This window comes from Emys orbicularis, chromosome 1, assembly GCF_028017835.1.
Source record: "Emys orbicularis isolate rEmyOrb1 chromosome 1, rEmyOrb1.hap1, whole genome shotgun sequence".
In the NCBI taxonomy this organism is placed as follows: domain Eukaryota; kingdom Metazoa; phylum Chordata; order Testudines; family Emydidae; genus Emys; species Emys orbicularis.
The window spans coordinates 333,460,728-333,486,548 of NC_088683.1; the positions used below are offsets into that span (position 1 = coordinate 333,460,728).

The 25,821-nt window shown below is 48.6% G+C and overlaps 1 protein-coding gene across 1 annotated transcript; it reads left to right on the forward strand.

Moving 5' to 3' along the window:
• The first annotated feature begins 19,023 nt into the window (after positions 1-19,023).
• Positions 19,024-23,526, forward strand: LOC135895702 (vitelline membrane outer layer protein 1-like). The gene is made up of 3 exons (XM_065423848.1): positions 19,024-19,194; positions 20,459-20,562; positions 23,232-23,526. The coding sequence occupies exons 1-3, from the start codon at positions 19,024-19,026 to the stop codon at positions 23,524-23,526; spliced, it is 570 nt and encodes a 189-aa protein (XP_065279920.1).
• Positions 23,527-25,821: the final 2,295 nt, after the last annotated feature.

Below are 25,821 nucleotides of genomic sequence, written 5' to 3' on the forward strand. Positions count from 1 at the left end.
CCCTCGGGCCAAAAAGTTTGCCCACCCCTGCTCTATAACAAGGAACAAAATTACATAGGGAGTTTTGCAGCACAGAAATCAACCCAGTGTATTGACATAGTACTTTTAGAGAAAATCTCTGATCAAAAATGCTACTAGTGTGTGTAACAGTTTCACAATATTATCCAATGTGACCTCACGAAAAAAAAAATTATATTGGGCCCTCTTTGAAATTTTTGTAAAAGGAAAGAGATGGGTTGAGATGAGAAGGATCATAAGAGTGTAGGAATTGTCATATTGGATCAGATCAGGGGGTCCAGCTAATCTAGAATCTAGCTGTCAGCAGCAGCCAGCACCTACTGCTTTTGAGAAGGAACAATAAGTCTGCAGCAGGCAGTGATGGGGTAACCTGCCCCCAAGAAGAGTTTCTTCCAAGCCCCCAGTACTTAGAAGTTGATCTGTGTGCTAAACATTAGGGTTTATATTGCTTCCAAAATACTTTCCCCCCATTTTTAATAATTGCTATTTCAACTCCAGTTATAGCTATCTATATGTATGTGAACCCCTCTTCTGAATTGTGTTTAACAGCTGGCCTCAATTATATCTTGTGGCAGTGAGTTCCAAAGGCTATTAATGCAACGTGTGAAAAAGTCTATGCTTTAAATTGAAAGGGGAGAAGATCAGAGGGTTCAGCATCTTTCTCTGTTACTCCTAGAAGAAAATATTGTCAACATTTCTACATTACCTTTTGATCCCCACTTTTATTACTATTATTTACTTGACAGCACACAAGAGTATACAAGGTGTTGTAATGACTCAGGCATAACACTGATATAAGGGGGAGGTGAATTGGTCCTTAATGTGTAAGTAACTAGGAGTTTCCTAAAAGAGTAAGTTGCTTGTGTCGAACAAGACAATGTTCTCTCTCTCTAGCTCCAAAAAAGAAAGCAAAGGGAGGAAACATGTTTACAGAACAGCTGGTGTTTAAAACAGTACATGAATAATTGACATTGCAGTAGAACTGCCCCACAGGACAGTGTACTGTTACACATTTTATGCAATAGGGTAAAATGCCAGGTATAACACGGGAATGTATGAATGATTCACACACACTGCTAGAAATGCTCTCATGAGCAGGAGACACCAGACTCAGGTCTCCAGCATCTGTATATTAATGCGATGTTATCTAATGTGCTGTACATTGTGGCGAGGTGCCTTGACACAGCTGCTATAAAAGAGAACATGTAAGTGATTAGCAACTTGCGTGCTTTCTGTTCTGGTACTGGGGGGCCCAATGGACATTTACTTGAGTGCATTCCGAGTGCATCAGAGTGGTAGCACTTGGCACCTCTTTTGCCCCCACTCTGCACTGATATAGATGATAGCACAATGTGCGGGGTGATGCGGAATTGGTCCTTGGGTTTCCATTCGGTTTGTCACTTGGTGCTTTCACCTCCAAATCAGAGGAGAAGGCAGGTGCTGTTGTGACTTACAGCTGTCCTTTGAAGGATGTGTTTGACCGGACAGAATGAATTGTTGACATCAACCATAAATCCTGTCTCTCACCAAACTCTCTCTGCAGCCAGTCATGCTGATCCACAGGACTGGCTGTTAAAAAAAACTGTGGAACGCTTTGGAGCCCTGCCTATATTGTATAATAAATACCATGCAACCACAAACAAGGATCCCAGCACTTGGCAGCATTTCCCTGTTAGAGCTTCTCTTTCTAGAAGTTGCCTCATATAGTTTCTCATGAAAGATTTTCTGTAGCATTTGGATTCAATCCAGCCACGAGGTTTCAGCATCGCATTCAGAATTAAATGAATTGACAAACTCCAAACAGTCTCTTAAGTAGCTGAGTATTCTGCCAGGTGTCAGACATGGCATCTGCTTCCTCTTCAATGCCACGTAGAGTACCCGTGCTCTGTGGTAGGCCCTCGCTGTAGGTCACTGTACCTTTAAGAAGATCTGGAACTGGACACAGAATAAAGCAAATCTTTTGCAAGCTCCTTAAGCAATGAACTAGGGGATCAGGACAGAAGTGCCCTAAAGCCTCCTGAAACCTTCTCTGCCATGTGATCGGTGCCCTCAGCTACTTCAGTGAGCCAATGCTTCATATTGCTCAACAGTGACCTCCTCTGGACAGTTGAATTGCTGCCAAGATGGGATCCAGATTGGTTCAATTTTTCTCAGAAGTAGGGAGGGTAAAGCAGTGAAAAGAAAAAAATTGTCTGGACTTTGAGGTGGCATAAAGAACCCTTCTTCCCTGTGTCACTTTCAGAATAATGTAGTCCGGTGCTGTGCTGTATAACTGGCTTCTCTTGATGCTAATGCTCAAGCTTTGTGTTAGAGCTATAGTGAAGCACTTTGTTGCATTCTGGAATCTTTCCACTGCTGAAGGAGTGGAGGGGATGAGGGTGACAAGAAAATAAAAGAGAGACAAGGTGGGTGAGGCAATATTTTTTATTGGCCCAACTTCTGTTGGTGAGTTTGTCTCTAATATCCTGGGACTCGCATGGCTACAACAACATTGCATAGAAGAGCAGATACGTTGGGAGGGGCTGGGTTGTGAAGAGCCTTGAAGAAGCAGACAAAGGGCTTGTGATATAGGTGGGGCAGGTAGAGCCACTTATTATTGATTGCCCAACACTTCCCAGTATAAGATCCTCTTTTCAGGTTCTTATAACTTTGCTAAACTGTAACTGTCTGGGCTGAAATTTTCTGTGCTAAGTTTTTGCCTCAGCCTGAATTCTGTTGGAAAATCTCAGCCAAAATGGTTCAGCCATTTCCAAGAACAAGGCTAGGAAAAATATTGTTTGGCCTATGTTAAAAAAAAAAATCCTTGTAACCTTTTCTTTGAGAAGCTCTTGAGCCCCCCCCCCCCCCCCCCATGCTTGGGAGCAGGGACTTTGTGGCAGGGATATGCCTTTTGCAATCCCCAGGAAAATCCACCCCAAGTTGGCCAAGTTATAGGCAATTTGTATATGTTCAAAAGAGACTGGCTAGAGCTTCATAGATAAAATCTCCAGATATTCCACCCTCACTATCCATACTCCATCCCAGAGCTGCAGGCGCCTGAGCAGGTCTCTCCCTGAAATTGTTGCTGCAGGACAGGGATGGGGCTGGGCACTGAAACTAAGAGCAGGGAGCAGATTGAGGTGTCATTAGAGGAGGTTTTGGGACAAATTGATAAACGAAACAGTAAAAAGTCACCAGGACCAGATGGGATTCACCCAAGAGTTCTGAAGGAACTCAAATGTGAAATTGCAGAACTACTAACCGTGGTTTGTAACATCATTTAAATCAGCTTCTTTACCAAATAACCGGAGGATAGCTAATGTGATACCAATTTTTAAAAAGGGCTCCCATCATTGCCGTGTGCTCTCTGACCAGAACATGCCCCTTGCTTCCCCTAGGCAGGGGCCAGGCCAACAGGAAAGATGTTTCCACAAGCAAGGACCATGGAACAATGGATGGAGAAGCAGGTGTTTGTGTGACATACCGGGGCACAATACAGACTAATGAGTAACTGTGTCTCCCTGGCCCTGTAATCTGGGGTGCCCTTTACAATGCCTTGCTGCTGTAGCCTCCAATCTGGACTGCTCACAAAGCCTCCAGCATGTGAGTCACTCCCAGGTATGTCTGTAGGTGCTGCAGCCAGCCAGTCACACCTTGGCTCTTACCAACCTTTGTAATGCTGCAGGGTGACCCCAATACACCTGCAGTCCCCAACCTTTCCCCAGAAATGTCTGTCCTGTACTGCCCAGCCCTCTCCTCAACAGTACAAATATATTAAGTGTGCTATTTCTTAAAGGAATAATATGCTAGGGCCGGGCTGGGGCCGGGGCCGGATCCGGGGGCGCTCGTCTGGGGCCGGGATGGTCCGGGGCTGGGCTGGGGCTGCTCAGCCGGGACCAGGAGCCGGGCCGGAGGGAGCCGCGGGGCCGGAGCTGGGGGCGCTCGGCTGGGGCCGGGACCGGGCTGGGGTTGGTGGCGCTCGGCCGGGGGTGCCAGGCCAGAGGGAGCCGCTCGGCCGGGACCAAGAGCTGGGCCAGAGGGAGCTGCTCAGCTGGGCTGCGTCGGCCGCACCACCCCTCCCCCCGCGCACCAGCTTACCTGCGTGCCTGCTGCTTGTTTCAGGCTTCCGGCGAACATCTGATTCGCGGGAAGCCGGGGAGGGGAAAGAGAAGGGGGGCGGAGCATTCAAGGGAAGAAGGGGGAAGTGTGCTGGGGCTGGGGTGGGGTGGACAGCTGCAGGAGCTTTTGTTAAATAAAGCCCTTTTAGAACCGGTTGTCCCGGAACAACCGGTTCTAAAAGGGCTTCTAAATTTAACAACCAGTTCCTGCGAACCGGTGCGAACCTGCTCCAGCTCATCACTGGTTAGTTTCAAAGCAAAGGTTTCTCACCCCATGCTTTCAGCAGCTTTCTGACCAAACTCTTTAGGTCAGGACTCCTCCCCCAGAGGCCAATGGCTGCATCTTTTGTCTTTTCAGGTGCAGAGAATGCATGTGAGAAGGAGGGAAAGGGGGTGTCTGCCCTTTGTTTTTATAGTCCCGTGCCCCTTTTGAGAAGCATTTCCAGGTGGGAGCAAGGTGACAGGCTGTCTGTGTGTCAGTTAGTCTGACTCTGGCTAACAGAGACTGTTGGATTTGAAATCCCCTTCAAATCCCCAGGGCCGGCTCTAGGATTTTTGCCGCCCAAAGCAAAAACAATTTTGGCCGCCCCCCCCCCCGATTTTTAATTACCCCACCCCACCTCAACTCTGCCCCTTCCCCAAATCCCCAGCCCTGCCTCCTCCCCCCAGGCTCTCAAGCCTAGGAGGGAGCGAGGGAGGGAGGGGGAGAAGCGGCGCCCGCGCCGCGGCCACTCGGAGTCTCCCCCTCCCTCCCAGGTTTGAGAGCCTGGGAGGGAGGGCGAGTAGCGGCGTGCGAGCGGCAGCAGCAGCGGAGGTGAGCTAGGGCGGCCGGGGCACATTTTTAGGGGCGGCATTCTGGCGCCGGCCATGCCACCCCTAAAAATGTGCCGCCCCAAGCACCAGCTTGTTTTGCTGGTGCCTAGAGCCGGCCCTGCAAATCCCTGTCAGCCAGGCCTTGCTCTGCTTCCACAAGGGACACTCCATGCTGTTTCACAGCTAAGATGTAGATTTTTGCACCTGCTCCCTTTCCTGCCAAAGAATGGCCACTGAGCAGGTAATGGTCCATCAGCCTTGTTTATGCTTGGCTGAGGCATCGGCTTGCCCTTTGTCTCTGAGGAACAGGTTTGGCTACTCCCGAGACTTCTCTGGAAAACATACTTTTTTTATGTAAACAGCTTATGTTTACATCTTCACCATGCTGCTATGGGCATTTTGCCATGATATGCAAATTATGAGTATTTACAAGGCATGCCTTGTGAGGTATCTTTTATGATCATTATTACAAAGGGTGTGAACACAGCAGTATATTCTGTCATAGTTTGCTCAGCCAGCATTGCACAAACCAGCTGGGGTCAAACAGATGTACTATTGGGCCAGAGCCCACACATCCTGAAAGGAGGTGGGAGAGAACAGAGTGGGGACCTAGAGTGAAGGCTATAAACTTAGAAAACAAGCACCTTTCTGCATCCCTTACCTGCCAATCCTGAAATCCTATCCCCTGCCCCGCTGTACCTCAAGCATCAATCACTGAAATCCACAGCCTGTCCTATGGGCCCCTTTTCCCCACTCTGCCTCTGGACTGAGCAGGGGGTCTCCCACCTCCTCCCTCTCTGGAGTGATCACTCGGGAGTGATGAGCCCTTTATGTGCAAGGGGTGGTCAGGCCAGTGAGTGCCCGGTCAGAGCCGGGTGCAGGGATGTGGCAATGAGCGATTGCTCCAACATGTGGTTGACACCAGGCCAGTGAAAAGAACCCCAACTTACCTGGGTATACCTGGTGCCTAGGGCTGTTAGTCATTCACCAGTTTCTCTTCCTTTGCAGTGAGAGGAACTACTGTTAGCCAATTGGGCTCGTTTCCCCCTGGAGCTTGTTCAATTACCCCCAAGGAGGCACGGAGACAAGGATACGGGCACCAAGTCTTTTATTTTCGATCAGCTGATCGGGTGCTCTATCGTGGCCAATGCCAGAGGAAAGAGACACACCTTACTGGCTCAGAATACCCTCTTATATACTAGTGTACAAACATGTTTACGTGCGACGGTATACATTTCTTAAATTCCTCTTTGGAGATGCTAGGGGTCTGTTTAACATCTTTCCCCTAGGTATTTTTGTGTACGTGTATCTAAGAGAGATTACATACATGCAGGGATCAACTGGGATAATAAACAGAGGGTATGGATTAACTGGGGTGATAAGCAGAGGAATGTCATGAGTTAACTAACTGGGGTGATAAGCAGAGGAATGCCCTGAGCGGATAGCTGTCTTTAACTATTGCTCTAACAGTTATCCCCCCTTAAAAGCATTTTGAGAGCTTCTAGACCCCCCAGTCCTCCGTTTTTATTGGTTGATATAGTGCCATCATTCGTTGATATACAATCTGATTAGTCATGCATTTAACTAATGCAACTAAACAAGGAGCAAAGCAAGCTAGGGTTAATAGGGTTGCGATACAAAATACAACAAAGAGGAAACCCTTTCGGAGCCATCCTATTTGTGGTAGCCAGGAGGTAAACCAGTCTGTGTCCCACCCACCCCAAGTTTGGACTGGGACATGGGTTAACTTTCTCATTTCCTTTGTTAGCTGTTTTACCACCTTTCCATTATCATCTATTTGTAAACAGCAATTGGACTCGTTTAATTTTGCACAGACTCCTCCTTCTTCTGCCAGCAAATAATCAAGGACCATGTGATGCTGATAAATTGCATTTCTCATTTGAGTTGACTGATCAGCCAAAAGGTCGAGTGCTGTGGCTGTCTGGTTAGTGACTATTTCCAGAACAGCCTGCAATCTAATTATCCGGTTTAGGTTATAAATAGGCTCCCTGGCCCCAGATACTAACTCGCTAGGGTTCCAAGTGGCTGGTCCATAATGTTCTATAATTCTTTCAGGAGGCCACTCCTGAGCTCCCCACTTTTGGGAACTCCCGGCGGTTAAAGAGGAGTCCACGAACCGCTTTTCTCTAACTAGGTCATCATATACTTTGACTCCCAACTTTTTTCCCAATGTTTGGGGTAGCAAAAAGAACAGGGGCCTAATATACCCAACATAACATACGCCCGTCCAATTTGGAGGCAACCTTCTGTAAGCATATTGCCCGCAGATCCAATAATGACCTTTTAGGGCCCAAGTCCCTTTAGCAAAGGGACCATCCCAGGTTTCAGAATCCTCAAATGTTGTGTCAAAATATAAAGAATTACCAACTCGAAAAGGCGCTCCCGTGATGGTAGGTTCACCTTCTGAGTCACAGTAGTGGCATTTCCAAGCTCCGGCCCCCGCCTTCCAGATACAATTACAGCCTAGTCTGGGCTTATCGGTGCTAGACCAAAAATGATTGAAGAAGGTCCGGGTCCCATTATGGTGCTGCCATGCCCACTGATACCACCGTACCACATGATCTTTACTAGTGGTATTGTCTCGCTGGCAACTTAGAACGAGAGCATCAAAGAACCCGTCTAATCCTACTGCCTCACAACCTTTGCCCATGTGACGCTGATAGGAGCATCTTACCCAGCTACTATTAGTAAGTTTCACATGGGTACGGTTCCATCATCCTTGGTACCTGGAACAATCATACGTGTTACAGTTGGAATCATAGCAATCGTATCCTAGGGATAAAGTCCAATCACATTTGCTTTCTCCTAAGTACACTCCCCCTTGCCTCGTCCGGTTAAGGCAAAAGGTTCCCGTTCCAGAAGAATAGAGTCGCCAGGGACTACTATCCTCAGTCCATATTCCCATTCCTTCGTGTACTATACTTAAGTTACTGACCCACCATTTGGGTTGCACCGGCTGAGCTACCCAAGGCCATTCATTTAAACCTCCTGGACCCCCACATACCCAACATTTACTAAGATTAAAAGAGCTTGCTACTGTTTCCCCTAATTGTAAAAACCTATTTTCCCAACCATAGCAATAATGGGAATACATTAACAGAAATATTATAAATGACTTCATTGCTTCCTTCTTTTAAACAGACCCTTTAGTCCGTCTAATCCTTGGTACTCCCAGATGGAGTCTTCGCCTGTGCCACCCCGGGCTTCCGGTGCCAGGGCGGGCAGAGGGCTGGTGTCCTCTTCTGTTGGCTCGTTCTCCTGACTTTCCTGGTTAGGGTTTAGAAAACGTTTTACCCGTGTATGGTGTGTCCACTTGTCGCTTCCAAGGATCTTAACTGCAGTCTGGCTGATGAGCGAGACAGTATACGGGCCGTCCCAACGTGGAGTGAGGGGATCACGCTTCCACCTCCTGATAAGGACTTGATCCCCAATCTGGAACGGATGCACGGGCTGATCCAAGGGGAGGGCCTGGAAAGATGCCGCGTATCGATGTAGCTGTAACAAAACAGATTGCAGCCCAGATACCTGTTTCCATAAAGAATCGTTCCCCACTTCCCAGTTTACATCTTCCCGGAATCCTGGGATAAGTACTCGGGGGGGAAACCCAAAGACCAGTTCAAAGGGTGAAAGTTTAAGACCCTTACGTGGGGCCCTTCGAACGCGAGTCAGGGCAAGTGGTAGAGCATCGAGCCACTTTAAACTGGACTCTGTGCATATTTTAGTAAGAGTGTCCTTGAGAGTTCTGTTCATTCTTTCTACCTGTCCTGAGCTTTGCGGCCTCCAGGGTGTATGCAATTTCCATTGTATACCGAGGGCCTGAGAAACCTGCTGAACCACTTGTGAAGTAAAGTGGCTCCCCTGGTCAGACTCAATTACCTCGGGGAGATGGAAACGAGGAAGTATTTCATGTAACAAAGCCTTAGTGACAGCTCGGGCTTGACAATGTCGAGTGGGATAACATTCTACCCATCCAGTGAGCTGATCCACAAACACGAGTATGTATTTATAGCCCCTACAAGGAGGCATTTCAGCAAAATCAACCTGCCATCTCTGAAAAGGGAAAGCAGCCCAGGGCCGTCCTCCCATTGGGGCAGGAGGGCCGCACCCTTTTTGGTTTGTTCGCTGACAAACAGGACAATTACTGACAATTCTTTGAGCTTCCATGTGCATGCCCAGCCCCTTAAGGGATCGGGTAGCTAAATCAACCATGGCTCCCGACCCCATGTGTCCCTCTCCATGCAAAAGCCGAAGAATTTCCTGAAGCACTGGTCGAGGGACAAAGATTTCTCCCCCTGGTAATTTCCACCATCCAGAGGAAATCTGCCTGGCTCCTGCAGCCTTCGCATGGCAAATTTCCTCAGCTGTATATTGGGGAGGAGGAGCCTCAGCCTCTGTGTCTTGGACCATCAGAAGCCAAGAGGCCCCGTCTTGGGCGGCCTCCTTCGCAGCCTGATCAGCTAGGTGATTATACCTACGCTGCTCGGCCTCAGGGGCTTTTCCATGGGCGCGCACATGTATCACGGCGACCCGGAGGGGAAGCATCAGTGCCTCAAGAAGCACTTTAATGAGACTTCCGTGTGCAATCTTTTGGCCTGAAGCTGTAATAAACCCTCTTTCCTTCCATAGGGTTCCGTGCGCATGCACCACCATGTAGGCATAACGACTGTCAGTGTACAGGTTAAGAGTTTTCCCGGTTCCCATTCGGAGAGCCTCTATAAGGGCCACTAGTTCTGCTGCTTGAGCGGATAGATTAGGGCTGAGTTTAAACTTGTGCACTCCCTTGCCCTTAATCACTACCGCTGCCCCAGTAAACCGCTTGCCGTTCACTACATAGCTAGATCCATCAACATACCCCTCGATATCGGGATTGGGCCAAGGCAAGTCCGAAAGGTCAGGGCGGGGTTTGGTTTCCTGTTGCAAGACTTCAACACAGTCATGAGTGGGGCTAGCCCCACGGGAAGTCTGGGGATCAGGTAGCAAGGTAGCTGGGTTAAGGGAGCTAACGGTCTTAAAAGTTAAGTTAGGGGCCAGCAAAAGCCCTACCTCATACCTAGTATGTCGGCTGGGATTTAAATGTTTTTCTCCTGCGCCTGTTCCCAGTATTTGAGGCACCCCGTGGGGGACCACAACCTCAGTGTCCCCACCCAGGGTCAATTTTTCGGCTTCCTGGACAAGGAGGGCAGTGGCCGCAACAGCCCGTAGACAGGCAGGCCACCCCTTGGCGACCGGGTCCAACACCTTTGAATAATATCCAATAGGTTGCCATGTTGGTCCCGACCTTTGGCATAGGACTCCAGCTGCTACCCCCCCTCTTTCATGAACATACAAGGTGAAGGGTTTCCGGGGATCTGGGAGGGCTAGAGCTGGAGGCTGAACCAAGGCTTCTTTAAGCTCTCGAAATGCTTTTCCCATTTCCCTATTCCATGTCCAGTGAAGCAGACCCTCCTTAGTCAAGGATTCATATAATGGTTTAGCCTTTCCCCCATAATCAGGGATCCAGAGCCGACAAAAGCCAGTCAATCCCAGGAAAGCCCTTAACTCACGGGGATTCCGGGGTTCAGGGCTGTCAAGTATAACCTGGATTCTTTCCTTGCCCAAACTACGTTTCCCTTGGCATATATGATATCCGAGAAAGGTAACCTGTTGCTTAACCAATTGAGCTTTTTCCTTTGAAACCTTATACCCCTGTGCCCCGAGGTAGTTAAGGAGTTTTACTGTCTGTTCTTTACAGGCTGCTTCTGTTTCAGTGCTTAAAAGCAGATCATCGCAGTACTGAACTATATTGCATGAGGGGTGGTTAGCCAGAAATGGAGCCAGGTCCCTTTTCAACTGGCTGCCAAAAATCTCGGGTGCACAAGTAAGTCCCTGGGGGACCACAGTCCAAAGATACTGAGCCTTGTAGTGAGTATCTGGGTCTTCCCATTCAAAGGCAAACAGCCTTTGAGATTCCTCATCAAGGGGTATAGAAAAGAAAGCATCTTTTAAATCTATCACAGAGAACCAGCTATGGTTCTTAGGGACCTGTCCCAAGATAGTATGAGGGTTTGGGACTACTGGATAGGGGGCCTCTATTAGTTTGTTAACCTGCCTTAGATCTTGAACCAATCGGTATTGCCCATTAGGTTTAGGGACTCCTATTATCGGGGTGTTATATGGGGACGTACCTTCCGTGAGCCACCCATACTGCAGAAACTTTTGAATAAGAGGTTTTAACCCAATCCGAGTGGTTAGCTTAAGGGGGTATTGTCGAATTTGAACCGGGCTGCTCCCTTCCTTAAGAGGGATATGCACCGGTAAGGCATTTCTGGCACGGGCTACGCCTCCCTCCTCTGCCCATACTTCTGAATGGACCCCTTGCAGCTGGTTCTCATCCCTCCCCCGACCCTCCGGAGAGAGGTTTCTAGCACTCACAAGTGCCATCTGGTAGTTAGAGGCTTGTTGCTTAGGAAGCCTGACCTCCATAGTTCCATTATCAAATGAAATTTCTGCCTGTAACTTAGTGAGGATGTCTCGTCCAAGAAGTGCTATGGGACAGGAGGGGCTACAAACGAACTGATGGGAAATCTGATGGTCCCCTATCTTTACTGAGGAGAGGCAAAGTCTTTTCCAAAGCTGTAGTTCGTCCCTCAATCCCCTGTACCATTGCACATCCCTGAGCCCTACCTCGGGGAGCCTTATTAAGGGGGAGCAAACTAAGGGTGGCCCCAGTATCAATAAGGGCTTCAATTGGGCGGCCCTCTATTCTGATTTTTACCGTGGGATCCAGGCTGGCGGCTTGTGCTGCCAGGAGGGGCCGCTGGGTCCCCCGGCCTCCCTATGGGGAAGATTCTTTCCCCGGGAGTCCTGTATTGTTGTAGAAGATAGGGAGGGACGGAATTCTATCCTTACACTCCTTTCCTGCAACCTGTCGTTGGGGGCATTCATTTTTCCAGTGCCCCTCTCCCTTACAGATGGCACACTGATTCCGACCCAGATGGGGGCCTTTTCCCTTTCCCAGTGGCCCTGTCCGTCCCTTACTTTTGCCCCCCTTTTCCTCATATCCTCCCCTCAGGGCCATGGCCAAGGCGCGGGCCCCTTTCTTTCGCTCTTCATCATCCCTTCGATCGTAAACCTTCATGGCAATTACTAACAGTTCCTCTATATTTTTGCCCGCCGCCCCCTCCAGCTTCTGCAGCTTTTTCCTAATGTCCTCATAAGATTGCCCAATAAAGAGGGGAATTAGTACCTGTTTCCCATTAGCACTTTCAGGATCCAAGTCTGTGTATCTTTTACAAGTATTACAGAGCCGCTCATAGAAAGCAGCTGGATTTTCGTTCTTTTCCTGTCTTATGTTATACAGCTTGGACCAATTCGGGGTTTTTTGGATACAACGTTTCATTCCCTGTACTATGGCCGCGGCGTATTCTCTATGTTTAGGCTCGCCAACTTTATTCTGTGGCCAGTCAGGGGGGTTCTCAGGCAGCAGATCATCCACCTCTGTCGAGGATTTCCCTTGCTCAAGTAACTGTTCGCGAGCTTTTGAGAGAACCAAGCGTCTCTCCCCTGCGGTTAATAGAGTATTAAGCGCCACTCTCATATCGCCCCAGGTAGGATTATGAGCCGTAATTAAGGTCTCAAATACCGCAGTTAGTGGGGCGGGGTCCTCCGAAAACGGGGGATTCTGCTGCTTCCAATTATATAAGTCACTAGTGGTAAAGGGAACATATATCATATTAATCTCACCATTGTGGGCCAAAACCTCTCGAAGGGGCGCTTGAAATACTGCGCCACCCTTCTTACCCGATGGACTAACAAATTTTATTTTCATTTCCCCAGGTGGATAAGTGGAATCTATGCCCCAGTCCTGGGAGCCAACCTTGCTCCTTGTGTGACCAGCTACCGGGCTATGCGAGGGGGTTGGGGTGGACTCTTCTTCGGAGGAGTCTTGGCTACTTGACTCATTCCCTGCTTGGTCACTCGGCTCCTTTTCAATTTTTACGGGTGAAGGGTCACTTGATTCCTTTCTTATTTTTACAATTGAAGCGTTACCCTGAGGAGGCGGGGAGGGGCCCCCATTCTGGGGTGGGGAAATGGGAAGGCCAGGGTACAAGGGAGGAGGAGGCATAGGATCGGGGGCCGAAGGAATTATAGCTGGCGGGCAAGATTTCTTAACAGGAGGACAGGGTTTTTTAATAGGATCACGGGCCAGTAGAGTTTTAATGGTCCTTGCCTTACATTTTTGCAACCATGGGGGAGGGTTAGCCACCAGGTCCCACCAGATGTCTATATAGGGGTATTGGTCCCAATGCCCATCCCTGATCACAATACTATGTACTGCCTGTACGGTTTCTGGCTTGAGTGTCCCCCCCTCAGGCCATTCTACCCCAAATGTTGTCCATTCAAGAGTACAAAACTTTACAAGATTATCCTTACATAATGCAATTCCATAATCAGTATGGTCTCTAAACTTCTTCCAGTTATTTAGCATACATCTTAAGGGTGTCCCGGAAGAGGTACTCTGTCCGGACCCCATCGTGCTCTTATCCAACTTTCGAGATAAGGAAAAGACAGGGCTCTAGCCCTAATTTAGGGAGACACTTGGTCACGAGGTTCGGCTGACCCCCCTTGCAATCAAGATATCCTGGTCACCGGGTTTCCCCTCGCAGGAGTCTTGGGGCGGCTGAAGTCAGCTTAAGCCTCGGACCTGGTCAGTGTTATTTTACATGAATAAAATCACAGTCTTTTATATTTTTGGTTTCCAGCAGATCATTAAGAGGAAAAACAAGATTACTCCTCCTATGAACAGGAGCACTCCCTGGGGCTTTTCTAAGTCCCAGTAATTATCCAGAATGGCCCACGGACTCGTAGAGTTAGTGGAATTATACATGGGCCATTCCTTATTTACTTAACAACATAATAACAAGGTATACACAGAATACAACAGTGCCAATATACCCTTCCTTACACAGGCTGCCTAGAGGGCATCTACCATCCAACCCACACTTCGGGGGCGTTATTCCTCAAACCCAGGAGGTAAACGCACTTACCGCCCGGAGTGGCCGCGTCCGGCAGTTGGATCTTCCCTTCTTTGGAGCCGTCCTGCTTCCGTGTCTTTTGGAGTTCTCTTTAGAGGGGACACAGCCGCCCCGGCCGATTGTAACAACCTGAGGCCCGAGCAAACCAACGCTCAGGGTGGCCACTCCTCAGAATTGCCCTTGGCCGCCGGTCAGCGCCCCCTACAGGGAGAGAAGTCCCTTCGTGGTCGCCATTTTGTTAGCCAATTGGGCTCGTTTCCCCCTGGAGCTTGTTCAATTACCCCCAAGGAGGCACGGAGACAAGGATACGGGCACCAAGTCTTTTATTTTCGATCAGCTGATCGGGTGCTCTATCGTGGCCAATGCCAGAGGAAAGAGACACACCTTACTGGCTCAGAATACCCTCTTATATACTAGTGTACAAACATGTTTACGTGCGACGGTATACATTTCTTAAATTCCTCTTTGGAGATGCTAGGGGTCTGTTTAACATCTTTCCCCTAGGTATTTTTGTGTACGTGTATCTAAGAGAGATTACATACATGCAGGGATCAACTGGGATAATAAACAGAGGGTATGGATTAACTGGGGTGATAAGCAGAGGAATGTCATGAGTTAACTAACTGGGGTGATAAGCAGAGGAATGCCCTGAGCGGATAGCTGTCTTTAACTATTGCTCTAACACTACCATGCAGCCCTGTGCCAGTGCCGTCCTCAGCCGGCTCCTCTCCTGCTTCCTCCAAGATGACAGAACACTATCTCCACCCTCACTGTGCCCAGTGGAGGCATGTGGGATGGGTGGGGAGCTCAGAAATTGGGCTCCAGAGACTTGGATTCTCTCTGATGGTAACATTACCCCCTCTTCTCTCCACCATTTCCCCACAGTGCAAATCACCCAGTCTCACACAGAGGACCTTGCTTGATGCCAGGGTGTGTCTAGGTTTTTGATTCCTTCCTTCCTGACCCCTCCAGACAACCCTCAGTGCATGGTCCCTTTCGTTTACTACGGGAGGGGAAGCAGGTTGCCCCAGAACTGGGGCTGATAAGAGCCAATGACAAAAAGAATTGTCTACACCGCTGAGTGCAAGGGACTTCTCTTTGTGCACAAAGCGGAAAGTCTATTGAAGCAGAAAGGCTCTGGGACTGCAGTAGCTGAATAATGGGGAGAGATTCTAGGTGTCAACAACAAAAGGGAAATGGAGGTTAGGTTGGGATGCATTAGCTAACCGCACCTTAAAGGTGACCTCTATACTAATGTAGGTGCAGGGTACCAGTTTCTCAGTTAACTTTTCAGGGGGTTCTCCAAGGTCCCCACAGGCTCCACCTTGGCTAGTTAAACCAAGATTGAGCACTTATACTGCATTGCCACTAGGGAAATGTTCACTGTGAAAGTTAGCTATCACACCCCAGCCTGATCTCCAGCACTTTTCTTGTGTAGACAAGCCTGGAAAATCTACATGTGTCTGGCTCTGGTAAGCAGTGACCAAGTGGAGAGCATGTGAGCACTGTCTGTAAAGATCTGAAGGGGGTTAGGATCTGAGGGTTGAGGAGAGAAGTTTAGGGGTAAAACTAGGAGGAAGGGAATGAAATGAAGGAAGGCTGTTACACTTGAAGCTCAGTCTGTTTATTAGGGATCTCTTAGCCTGTGGAGTCTCTCCCTAAGGGAAAAGCTGGGAGCCCCTTCCCACAGGACATTTAAATCTGGCTTGGAAATCTTCCCCTCTCTGGTTCTAGTGGTTCTATATGTTGCTTCCCCCATTGGAAATCCAATGAGGGGGCAAGTGTGGAGGGGAGCAGGGCAGCCTCTTCTTTTAACAACTGGGATCCAGAGTCCAGTCTGTAAGGCCAAGACAGCAATAGGGTGGGAAACATTCAGGCTGCTATTTGGGTTAGATGATTAGCCATCTCCCAGTTTGCCTGGGCAGTGGCATGGTACATGTGTAAGGAGCCTCCTTTGGGGCAATTTCCTTCCTTTTTTTAAAAACATTCAGTTAATTTTGATTTAATAAAGGGAAGTGTGGAAAAGTGTCATTTCCCCTTCCCCAAGTCCAGAATATGGGTTATTGAGCTAGAGAGGTTTTCCCAGCCCCCTTCCTCTTCCAATCCCTCCCTGGCTCACTGTCTCTTTGATGCCCCTCTCCCAGGTGGAGCCCTTCCAAGGCAGTGGGGCACAGCACAACAACACAGCTCTGAATGGCATTCGCCTGCACTGTGCTGACAGCATCATTGTTGAGTCCTTTGTGGGGCTTTGAATAGCTCTTTGGTTCTTCTCCCTTTGAAACATCCCAGGTTTTTCTTCTCTGGATTCTGCCATATCCCAGCACCAGCCAAATGTCTCTCGTGGTCTCCTCTCCTTAGCTCCATGAGGCTGAGCTGGAGTTTCTTCTGCTGCTGTCAGAGACCAGGATGTAGGTGGTCATGCTTAGTGGTTGGAACAGGTAGCCCGGAACAGGCTCTGACCCTGAGCTCCTGAGTCCAAGGCCAGCTGTCAGAGCCAGAAGTCAGGAATTAGATCCAAGGGTCAGGCTGGGTTCCCTGGGGCGAGGCAAGGCAGGATCTAAGGCAGGAGCAGGGCTGAACAAGGCTTAATCTTGGAAACAGCTGAACCATTTTGGCTGAAAATTTTCTAAAAAAACTCAGCTTGAGGCAGTCACCCAGCATGGAAAATTTCAGGGCAAACGGTTACAGTTTGACAAAGTTATAAGCAACTGAAAAGAGAGTCTTAGAAGAACGGTTGGGCAATTTTAATTATAGGTGGTGCCAGCAGCCCAGTCTATAATAATAAATGGGCCCCTTCTTCCAGGTGTTGTCAGCAGTAACAAAGTTTGGGTTCAGATATCTTAAGGGGTTTCTCTTTAAATTAACAAACACCAACAGCTTGAGCCCCCACCCAGAAACCAGGGAAAAATGAACATAAGAACATAAGAATGGCCATACTGGGTTCCCCTGGGTTCCCTTAGCAGGCAATACTTCCCCTCTCGCAAGCACTGAATCTGAATATAAAACAAGGACGACTTTATTTGGGTGCAAGGGGACTCAGAATCAACTTGGGGAAACACACCAACTATACATATAAATGAATAAACTAGCTACCCTATGGTATCTTTGGCAGAAGTCTGTTAACTCAGTTCCCCACCCTCCAGGTGAATGTCCAATAAGCAACTACTTTTTTCACACATCACTTCCTTCCCTCCACTAAACCCCACTTATGGTTGGGGTCAATGAGGAGCATAGTCCCAGAGTCCAGGACAGCACTTGGCCAACTTGCATCCCACCCCTAGGGGAAGTGCTGCCTGGTCTGGTCCTGAGGCTCCACCACAAAACCCATCTATGGTGATTTCAACTTTATTAGCACTGGGTAGGGGTCTCCTTACCAGTGTTCACTCAACTCTGCTCCAGTCCACTGCTGCCTCTCACCACAAAGTTGCTTCTGCATTATCTCTTGTTGCAGAGTAGCCTCTGACATCTCTTTGCAACCTCTTCCATGAAGAGAGATCAATGATCTGTAGAACCCTCCAGCACACTCCTTGCCACAAGCAAGATGCACCCCCTCCTTCTCCCTGTACCTCAGTCCCACTCCCACACCAATTTGGAGTTCGTGTATTGTTCTGGTGACTCCCCAAAGTGTCACTTGGAGGATTCATGGGAAGAAAACTTATGCAAATGAAGTCTCGGTAGCTGTACTTTCCCTGTTCACCAACCAATGGTGGCAGAGAGCTCCTTACCCTGTAAAGCAGGAGTAGTCAATAGGCAGCCCTAGGGCCAAATCCAGACTGCCAGATGCATTTGAACGGACCACAAAATCTTTTTTTTACTTATTATTATAATTATTTTTACTATTTTTGTATTTTCTCTAGAATCTGGACCTTGACTATACCTTGACCAAGAAATTTGGTGGAACTTGACAAAAAATAATTGATTACCCCTGCTGTAGAGCTTCTGTCTCTCTGGAGTTCTGGGTAAACAGCTTTGAAGCATCTCTTGGCCACTCTTTCTCCTGTTCACCAAGCTCCCGGCCTTCTGGGAGCTTCAACCACAGGACTGACACATGCAACTGTTAACAATGACCCCAGCTCTTGAAGCCTTTCTGTGTTGGCCCTTCTCTACCCAGAAGCTGACTTGTTTATTCTTTAAGAAGGTTTTCTGTAGAAACTGGATTTGACCTAACCAGGTGGGCTTGTCCCACAGATTTAAATAGAAAGGGCTAAGAATTGAGTTGGCACCTCACAAGAAACAGTCTAACTGGCCTTGTTTTCTCTCAGGAGACAGAGACTGCAGATGGCCTTTGTTTCCTCATAAAGGTAAATAGCCAAGGGTAAGTGTCTTAGCTTTATCCTATGGGTGTGCCACATCCTGACTGAACGGTGACCACCTCCCCCACCAACCCCTGGGGCAGAGTCCGGGGTAGGTAAGACAGCATCTGGTAGGTGAAGAGCATGGAACAATGGGTGGTAAAACAGATGTGTTTGCTCATCCAGGACCACATGGTTCCAGCCTGGAATGGATAAAATTACCATTTGGCTGGTGGGTGCCCAGACTTATGGACAGGGAGATGGGGTAGGGAGGGTGGGGGAAAATCTCACCACTCAGTGCCAGGGAGCTGCAGGGAGCAGAAATGAGACCCTGAGATAAAGCTATGAAAGAAAAAAAAATCTCTCTCTCTCCCCCTGGCAATCCCAGGACCCTCTGTCCAACACAGCCGCAAGGTCCTCTCCCCTGCTTCTCTTTCCCTCTGAACCTTAAGCGGTTGCCCTAAAATCCACAGCCTGCCCTAGGACACACAGTCCCACTTTTGCCCACTTTTCCCGGGCTCTGGGCAGCAGTTTCCTTCAGTCCCTGACAGTCTCACTGTGGAATAATGAGCCCTTTGTGTGCGAGCTGGGTTGGGTCAGTGTCTAGGCGCAGGGACATGGCAACAAGTGATTACTCCCAGATGGGTTTGGCACCATGCCAGCAAGGAAACCCAGCCTAGTTTTCCTGGGTATAAATCTCCCTGGTGCTTAGGGGTGTTAGTCACTCACAGGCTTCTCCGTGGGTAGCTCCAGAGCTGATACTGTACCATGCAGCCCCTCATCCATGCAGGGCTCTGCCTGCTCCTCTCCTGCTGCTTCCAAGATGCAGAGGCACAAAGGTACAGCTACACCCTCACTGTACCCAATGGAGGCCAATGGGGTGAATGGGGGGGAAAGGATTTTTGCCCCCATGGCTACGCCAATGGATTTGCTTTGAAGGTAAATTTCTTCCCAGCTCCCTGCCACTTCCTCACCCGCCGCCCCCCCCCCCCCCCGCCCCCATCACCAGGCTTTCAGCAAGAACTTCTCTTGACTCTAGGCTGTTCCTGGGTTTTTAAAAATCCTCTCTTCCTCAGACTCTGGTCAGCCATCAGCATACAGGGCCACTGAGTTTATTAAAGGGTGTGGGGCAGGGAATGTCAGTGACCCCAGAGCTGGGGCAGAAAGGAGATGAGAACACAATTGTCTGCACAGCTGGGTTAATGGGGCTTTGCTTTGGGCTCAGCCAGAGACATCTGTCAAAGCAGACACGGTCAGGGGTTGTAGGAGCAGAGTTAGGAGGCGATACTAAAAGAGCTAAATCGGTCTGGCTCGGGTGAGCCGTGAGTAAGACGTGGGGATGTGACCACTGTCTGTAAGTATCTGAAAGGTGTTAACATGAAAGGGGGTGGTGGGAAAGTAGGAGGAAGGGAATAAAATGAGTGAAGGAAGTTTTGCTTGAAACTCATTCTGAGGGCAGGCCTCCACTAGAAAGTTTTGCCAGCAGAGTTATGCTGTTAAGGGTGTGATTTATTTCATTTTTTGAAAATATTTATATGCTGGCAAAAGTCCTAGTAGATGTGCCAAAAGTGCTATTGCCAGCATAGTATATTTTGCTCACTAAACCGGAATAAGCTATACAAGCAAAAGTATTTTTTTGCTACTACAGTTACGGCTACACAAGGAGGACATTGCGAGTAAGGTTAGAACAGCAAAACTATTCTAGTGTAGACTAGGCCTCAGGTTTCCCTGCCAGAGAAGGAACTGTTAGTCTGTGGAGTAAGGGAATGAGTGGGAGTCCCATCACCACTGCATTTAAATCCAGCCTGGATATCTTGCCTCTCTAACTGCTGTGAATCTGTGTGTTGCTGCAAGAGTGAAAATCCAGTGTGGGGGTTGTGGGTAGTGGCAGCCTGCTCACCCTTCCCAGCTGGGATCCAGGGTCTCTTCCTGACAGAGTGGATGTTGAAGACATGGAAAACATAAAGGAGAATACTGGGGAACGGTTGTTTAGTTGCCTCCCAGCTTCCCAGGGCAGTAGCTGTAACGTGTGTCAGGAGCCTCCTGGCGCTGATTATTACTGGACATTTTCCTTTCTTTTAAGAAATGCAGTTAATTTAATAACAGGAAGTTGGGAGGGTTTATTGGCTTGAGGGGGTGGGACTCCCAACCCTTCTCCTCCCAATTTGTACCTGTGCCACCATCTCCTGTACCCCTCTCCTAGGTGGAGCCTAACCAAGGCGCCGGCGTAAAACATGATGACACGGCTTTGAATGGCATTCGCCTGTACTGCACTGACGGCTCCGTCATCGAGTCCACGGTGGGGCCGTGAGTAGCTCTTTGGTTTCTCTCCCATCCCTCCTGCTCTGCAAGTGCAGAGAGAATAACCATGAACAATGCCATTTGCACAGGGTCTCTTCTCGGACTATTCCCTCTGTTTGGAGGTAATCTGTAAAGGAAAATTGAAATAGGGCATTGGCTGTTTCTGCTTCTTTATGATGGACACAGTTGGCCATTTCATGTTAAAATTCAGATCTTGTGTGCCCTGGAAGTTGCTGTGAAGGACTGGAGAGAACTAGTGAAATGATACCAGCCCCAGAGTCCAGTGTGAAAGCTGCAGCAATTGGGGGGTGGGGAAAGGAATTTTTAGCTACATCCTTTCATATTCTTTGGGTGAAATCCTGGCCCTACTGGAATGAGTGGGATTTTGCCACTGACATTGTTGTCAGTTCTTGACTCTGTGAGTTGCACTGGCTCTGGCCAGGTAGTTGGTACAGCAGCCCTCGATTGAACTGCCCAAGAAGACTCCAAAAGACTCGTTTCAGTGGTGAAGGCACATGGCCAGGTTTACTGTTAACAAAGCACGGTACTAGTACCCCATAGACTCTACAGGAACACTAATACATGTATGCCCATGACAACAGACTGGCTCAGTAAGTGGCGTGACTTTCTGCTTCCCCCTAGGCCAGACAGACACCCCCTTTGTGACCCCTCTTTCATACACTGATATAAACAAATTACCCTTCTGATGTTGTTAGGAGGGATAGCTCAGTGGTTTGAGCATTGGCTTACTAAATCCAGGGTTGTGAGTTCAATCTTTGAGGGGGCCACTTAGGGATCTGGGGCAAAATCAGTACTTGGTCCTGCTAGTGAAGGCAGGGGGCTGGACTCGATGACCTTTCAAGGTTCCTTCTCTTTCTAGGAGAAAGGATATCTCCATTTATTTATTTACCTCTCGTACCTCCTGGTTCGAACAAAACATTTTCATCCATCATCCCATCCTGTCCTCCCATCCTTTTTTTCTTGGGGTCGGTGTGTTCCTGTTCCATCTCCCAGTATTGTGTTTATGCCATACCTTTATGTTGGGGGGTACCTGCATCTTCTAGAATGTGCACACATGAATACCCTGTGCCTAGTACTTCTTGGAAGTGCCTGTGTTTTTTGCCAAGTGCATGCATCACACAGCAAGCATCTGCTTTGTAACAGGGCCTGACTTTTGCTCAGAGCCTGACTCTTGATAACCTGGCTTTGTAGGTTCTCTTTACTGTCTAATGGGAACTTGGGAATAGGATGTCTGGGTATAAGATTCAGCACAAAGTGTCACAGATCCAGTCAGGGGGCACCTTCCAGTCACCCTGTGGACAGCTGTGAGGGGAAGCCAAGCCTCTGTGTGCTTGGATCCCCATGTGCTTGGGGCTCAGCAGGCTGCAACACTGGTTCCTCCTGTGGCCTCTCTGGCACATTTCCTAGGCATTGACTGTCTGCTACTCCTTCATGGAAGTGGGGCTGCTCCGCCAGGAGTGCCGGAAGCTCCCTAAAAGTGGGGGAAATGCCAATGCCCAAACCGTGGTCCCATCCCCTCGCTCCACCTCTTTCCCCAGAGGCCTCACCCCCCGCTCGCTCCTCTCCATCTCCTCCTCCTGTCACTCGCCCTTAAGGCAGGAAAAGTGATGGGGTCATAGCCCCCTGGCACCTCCCTGTTCTAGTGCCTCTGTGCTCCGCCCACCTTCCGTAGGCCCCCAGGACCAGCACTGACCCCCCAAGATACCCCACACACTCAGCCACTTTGCCCAGAGTCTAACACAACTGTGCTTTTACTTAAGCATATTAAGTCCAAGAGAGTACAGATCATAGAAAGCAATAAACATCCTAACTGCAATGTCCCTCACTTCCCAGCTCACCCGTCCTTTGGGATGCTGGGGGAGCCATCTGCGTCCAGGAAGGCTGGCAGGCAGGGTATCCCCTGCCTCTTGCAGGGTGTTCATGAGGGAGAAGTCATCCGGCATGTGAGTTCCCTTTCCCAGCTTCTCTGATCTTGCTCTCTCCTGCCCATTGATTCCTCTTCCTGTCTGACTCTTTCCCCATCTTTAAATCCCTCCTGAGTCCTGGTCACCTAGCTGCTTTTTTCGTTCTGTGTTTGGTAACTTTCTACTGCTCAAAAAAACCCCTCCCCTCAGACAGAGGAGGAAGTATTTTTTGCATTAGAATGCAGTTACTCTTTTGCATAACTTTTGCATGGTCAAAGCATTGTCATTAACATTAAGTGCCTCCCCGTTGTCTTCAGTCTGGAGAATATTAGGTGTATGTCCTCTCAGCAGTGGTGGATCCACATACAGAGAGACATTTATGATACAGCAGTTTTTCATAGTAGCATTTCATCATAACTCAGTAATATCAACCAGACCTGATAAGTTCTTCACACATTTTCCTAAATTGTGACTCAAGGCTCATCTCCTGAGCCCCCAGGGAGTCCTCCAGCAAAACCAGGGAAGACCAGGCTTGCCACCTCTGATATTTCTAAGGTTAAATACAAGCAAGAAAAAACACTACTCAAGAAAAAGAAAACAAAATATCCCAGGTTCTTCCAGGCCTGTTTTCAGGTCACTGCTGTGTGTCCTATGAACACTGGTCTTGGTGCACAGTAGCTAGGATGACTGGTGCCCCATGGTGAGTAGCATACTGAATAAGTCTCCGGTAATTATTTTCTTCTCTGGCAGGTGGGGCCATTGGACTGTGGTCCACTGGTGCCCCAAGAGCAACCTGATCTCCTTCTCGCTGAGAGTGGAACCAGTCCAGGGAAAAGACGATGACACAGCAGCCAACAATATCCAGTTCACATGCTCCGATGGGACTGGGCTGATGGGCACCTCACATTCCTGGGGTGATTTTGGTCCATGGAGCAATCGTTGCAGCTCTGGGGGCATTTGTGGGCTCCAGACGAAGGTGGAGGCACCCCAGGGCCGTGGGGATGACACGGCGCTCAATGATGTGAAGTTCTTCTGCTGCAACTAAACAAGCACCTGTCCCTGCCCAACCCCCAACACCAGCACCTGCCCATTAAACACCATTAAAGTTTAGCTCTGCTTTTGAACAGGAAGGTGTCTGTCTTACTGACCCAAATCAGACATGTGATCATGTACCATCTCCACATCTACAAGGGAACGCTGGATTGTGAGGTGAGCCAGGAGGAGAGGAGACAGGGAGGAGCATGGAAGGGGGAGAGATAATGTCTCTGATAAGGACGGAGAAGGGAGGCATGGCCATATTGGGTAGAAAGGGGTTTTTCAAGATGTTGGGAATCAAGTAATTTTATTCTAAAAATTGTTAAAATATTTTGTCCAGAGAACCAAGAAATGACTGGGGCCAAATCTTGTGTGTGTGTCTGTGTGTGACTGATTTTTGTAAAGAAGTAGAGAATGAAAGATAGAAAAAGGTAAATGATTTACATCTGTGTATGTTTCCAAATATGGCATGCTTCACAGGATCTCCAATAAAATTATGCAAGTACAACTTGTCAAAGTTGCAAGACCAGACACAACAAATCCAGGGAATGCTACATAGACATAACATGTTATAGTGTGAGTAACAGTAATACAATAAGAGAAGGCATACATGAATAGAGGGAGGGAGGGAACTGGTGGTGAGTGAAAAAGCAGAGGGGTAAGGTTGAATGGGAGTGTGGCATTATTTGAGCCAACTCAACATTTTTATCCAAATGTATCTAGAAACAGGGTCTAAATTTCTTCAACTTCATATAATTGATCTCTGTGGCTGTTGGAGGACTTTCCCTTCACCCCCTCCCCTGGTTCTTGTCACGCAGACAGAAAGCAGAAGTCCGAAGTGCAGGCAATGCGATGCTTATTGGGGTTAGTTCCAAGCAAACATATCCATAGCTCTACGTGCTGGCAGAGTCTGTTTCCCAGTGATCCATTCCCAGCTCTGATGCCGCAGAGGCTTGCCTGTGTCCCTCTTCCCCATTCACCCCCCCCCCCCTTCTTAGCAGGCCCAAATATACCTGCAGTGCACGCCCTCGGTCCCACCCCTTACAACTTATGGTCATGTTCTGTTTTGGAGGGTAGTGAGTCTGGGGTCTTCATCCCACCTCTTTTGTATCCCATGGGAGGGGTAAGGAGTGAGCTTGTGTTCTGGCCAAGGCCAGGCTTTTCTTTGGCTTTTAGTGTTTCTTATGCCTCTTCCCTCCCGCCATTCCCCCGTGCCCCTCCTAAGTGGTTGCTTGACCTTAGCTTGAGAAAGAAGCCAGGCAGCCTTTCAGTGTATGCTCATATATTACACTCCCACCATACCCTGTAACCCTTTAGTTCTATCCCTTATGTCTTCCCATTATACTAACAAACCCGTCTGGCCAGGTAGAAGCAACACACACAGTGTCTTTGTCCTTTGTTCACACGTTAGTATAAGATTTAAGAGTATCAAAAAGTCAAACCCAGAATTCTATCTCAGTCTGACAAAGAAGCCTATATACTAACAGTAGCGATAACCTATTCTTTCTTTGGCTGCTACTTAGCCATGTCCTAATGCCACTGCTCTGTTCTGGGCATAAGCCTACCCAACCATTTTTGTAAAATGTATGCACTTGATAATTGTTGGCACCAGGGGGCTACTACCCCTGAATGGATCTTTAATGGCTCCCAGTGGAGCAGATTACTGTCATACCAGTGGAAAAGGTCCACAGTAATTAACTTGCATATACCGCAGTTTATTTGAGAAGGAATTACACAAGCAGTATAGGGTTATATTAAGCACACAACTCCTATGTTAGACATTAAAGAACTATACATTAAGAGCTATACATTCCTCTTAGCGAGCCTCTCTTTCACAAACATACACAAACAGGCTCTGTGCTAGCCTCACACAGTTCCTGCTTGGCAAACAGAGAATTCTATGGAAGACTGCTTCTCTCCAGGTCTGGTCTCCTCAGCCCTCTGGTCTGTCTCGGATTCCCTCAAGGCAAGGCATTGGCTGCCTGGAAACCTCTCTGGTTCACAGTCCTACTCGTGTGGCTACTAATTTTTACTTAATACTTTAGGAGGAGTCTGCAGAGTGGTGCCAACTGAACATTACCCCACATTCACTCCCTTATCAATCATTCACTTCAGCCCCCTGTGTGATGTCCTTCAACAGCGTCGAGATGTCCTGGTCAGCCCATGCTCCACTCAGGAGGTTCTACACGTGTTGTCTGCTTTCAGGTGGACATATTTGCTGACTCAAAGTTCAGTATTGATCATACACGCAGCATGGAGCCGGTCAGTTTCACCTCTGCCATCTGCCTGATGCTAAGAGAAGGAT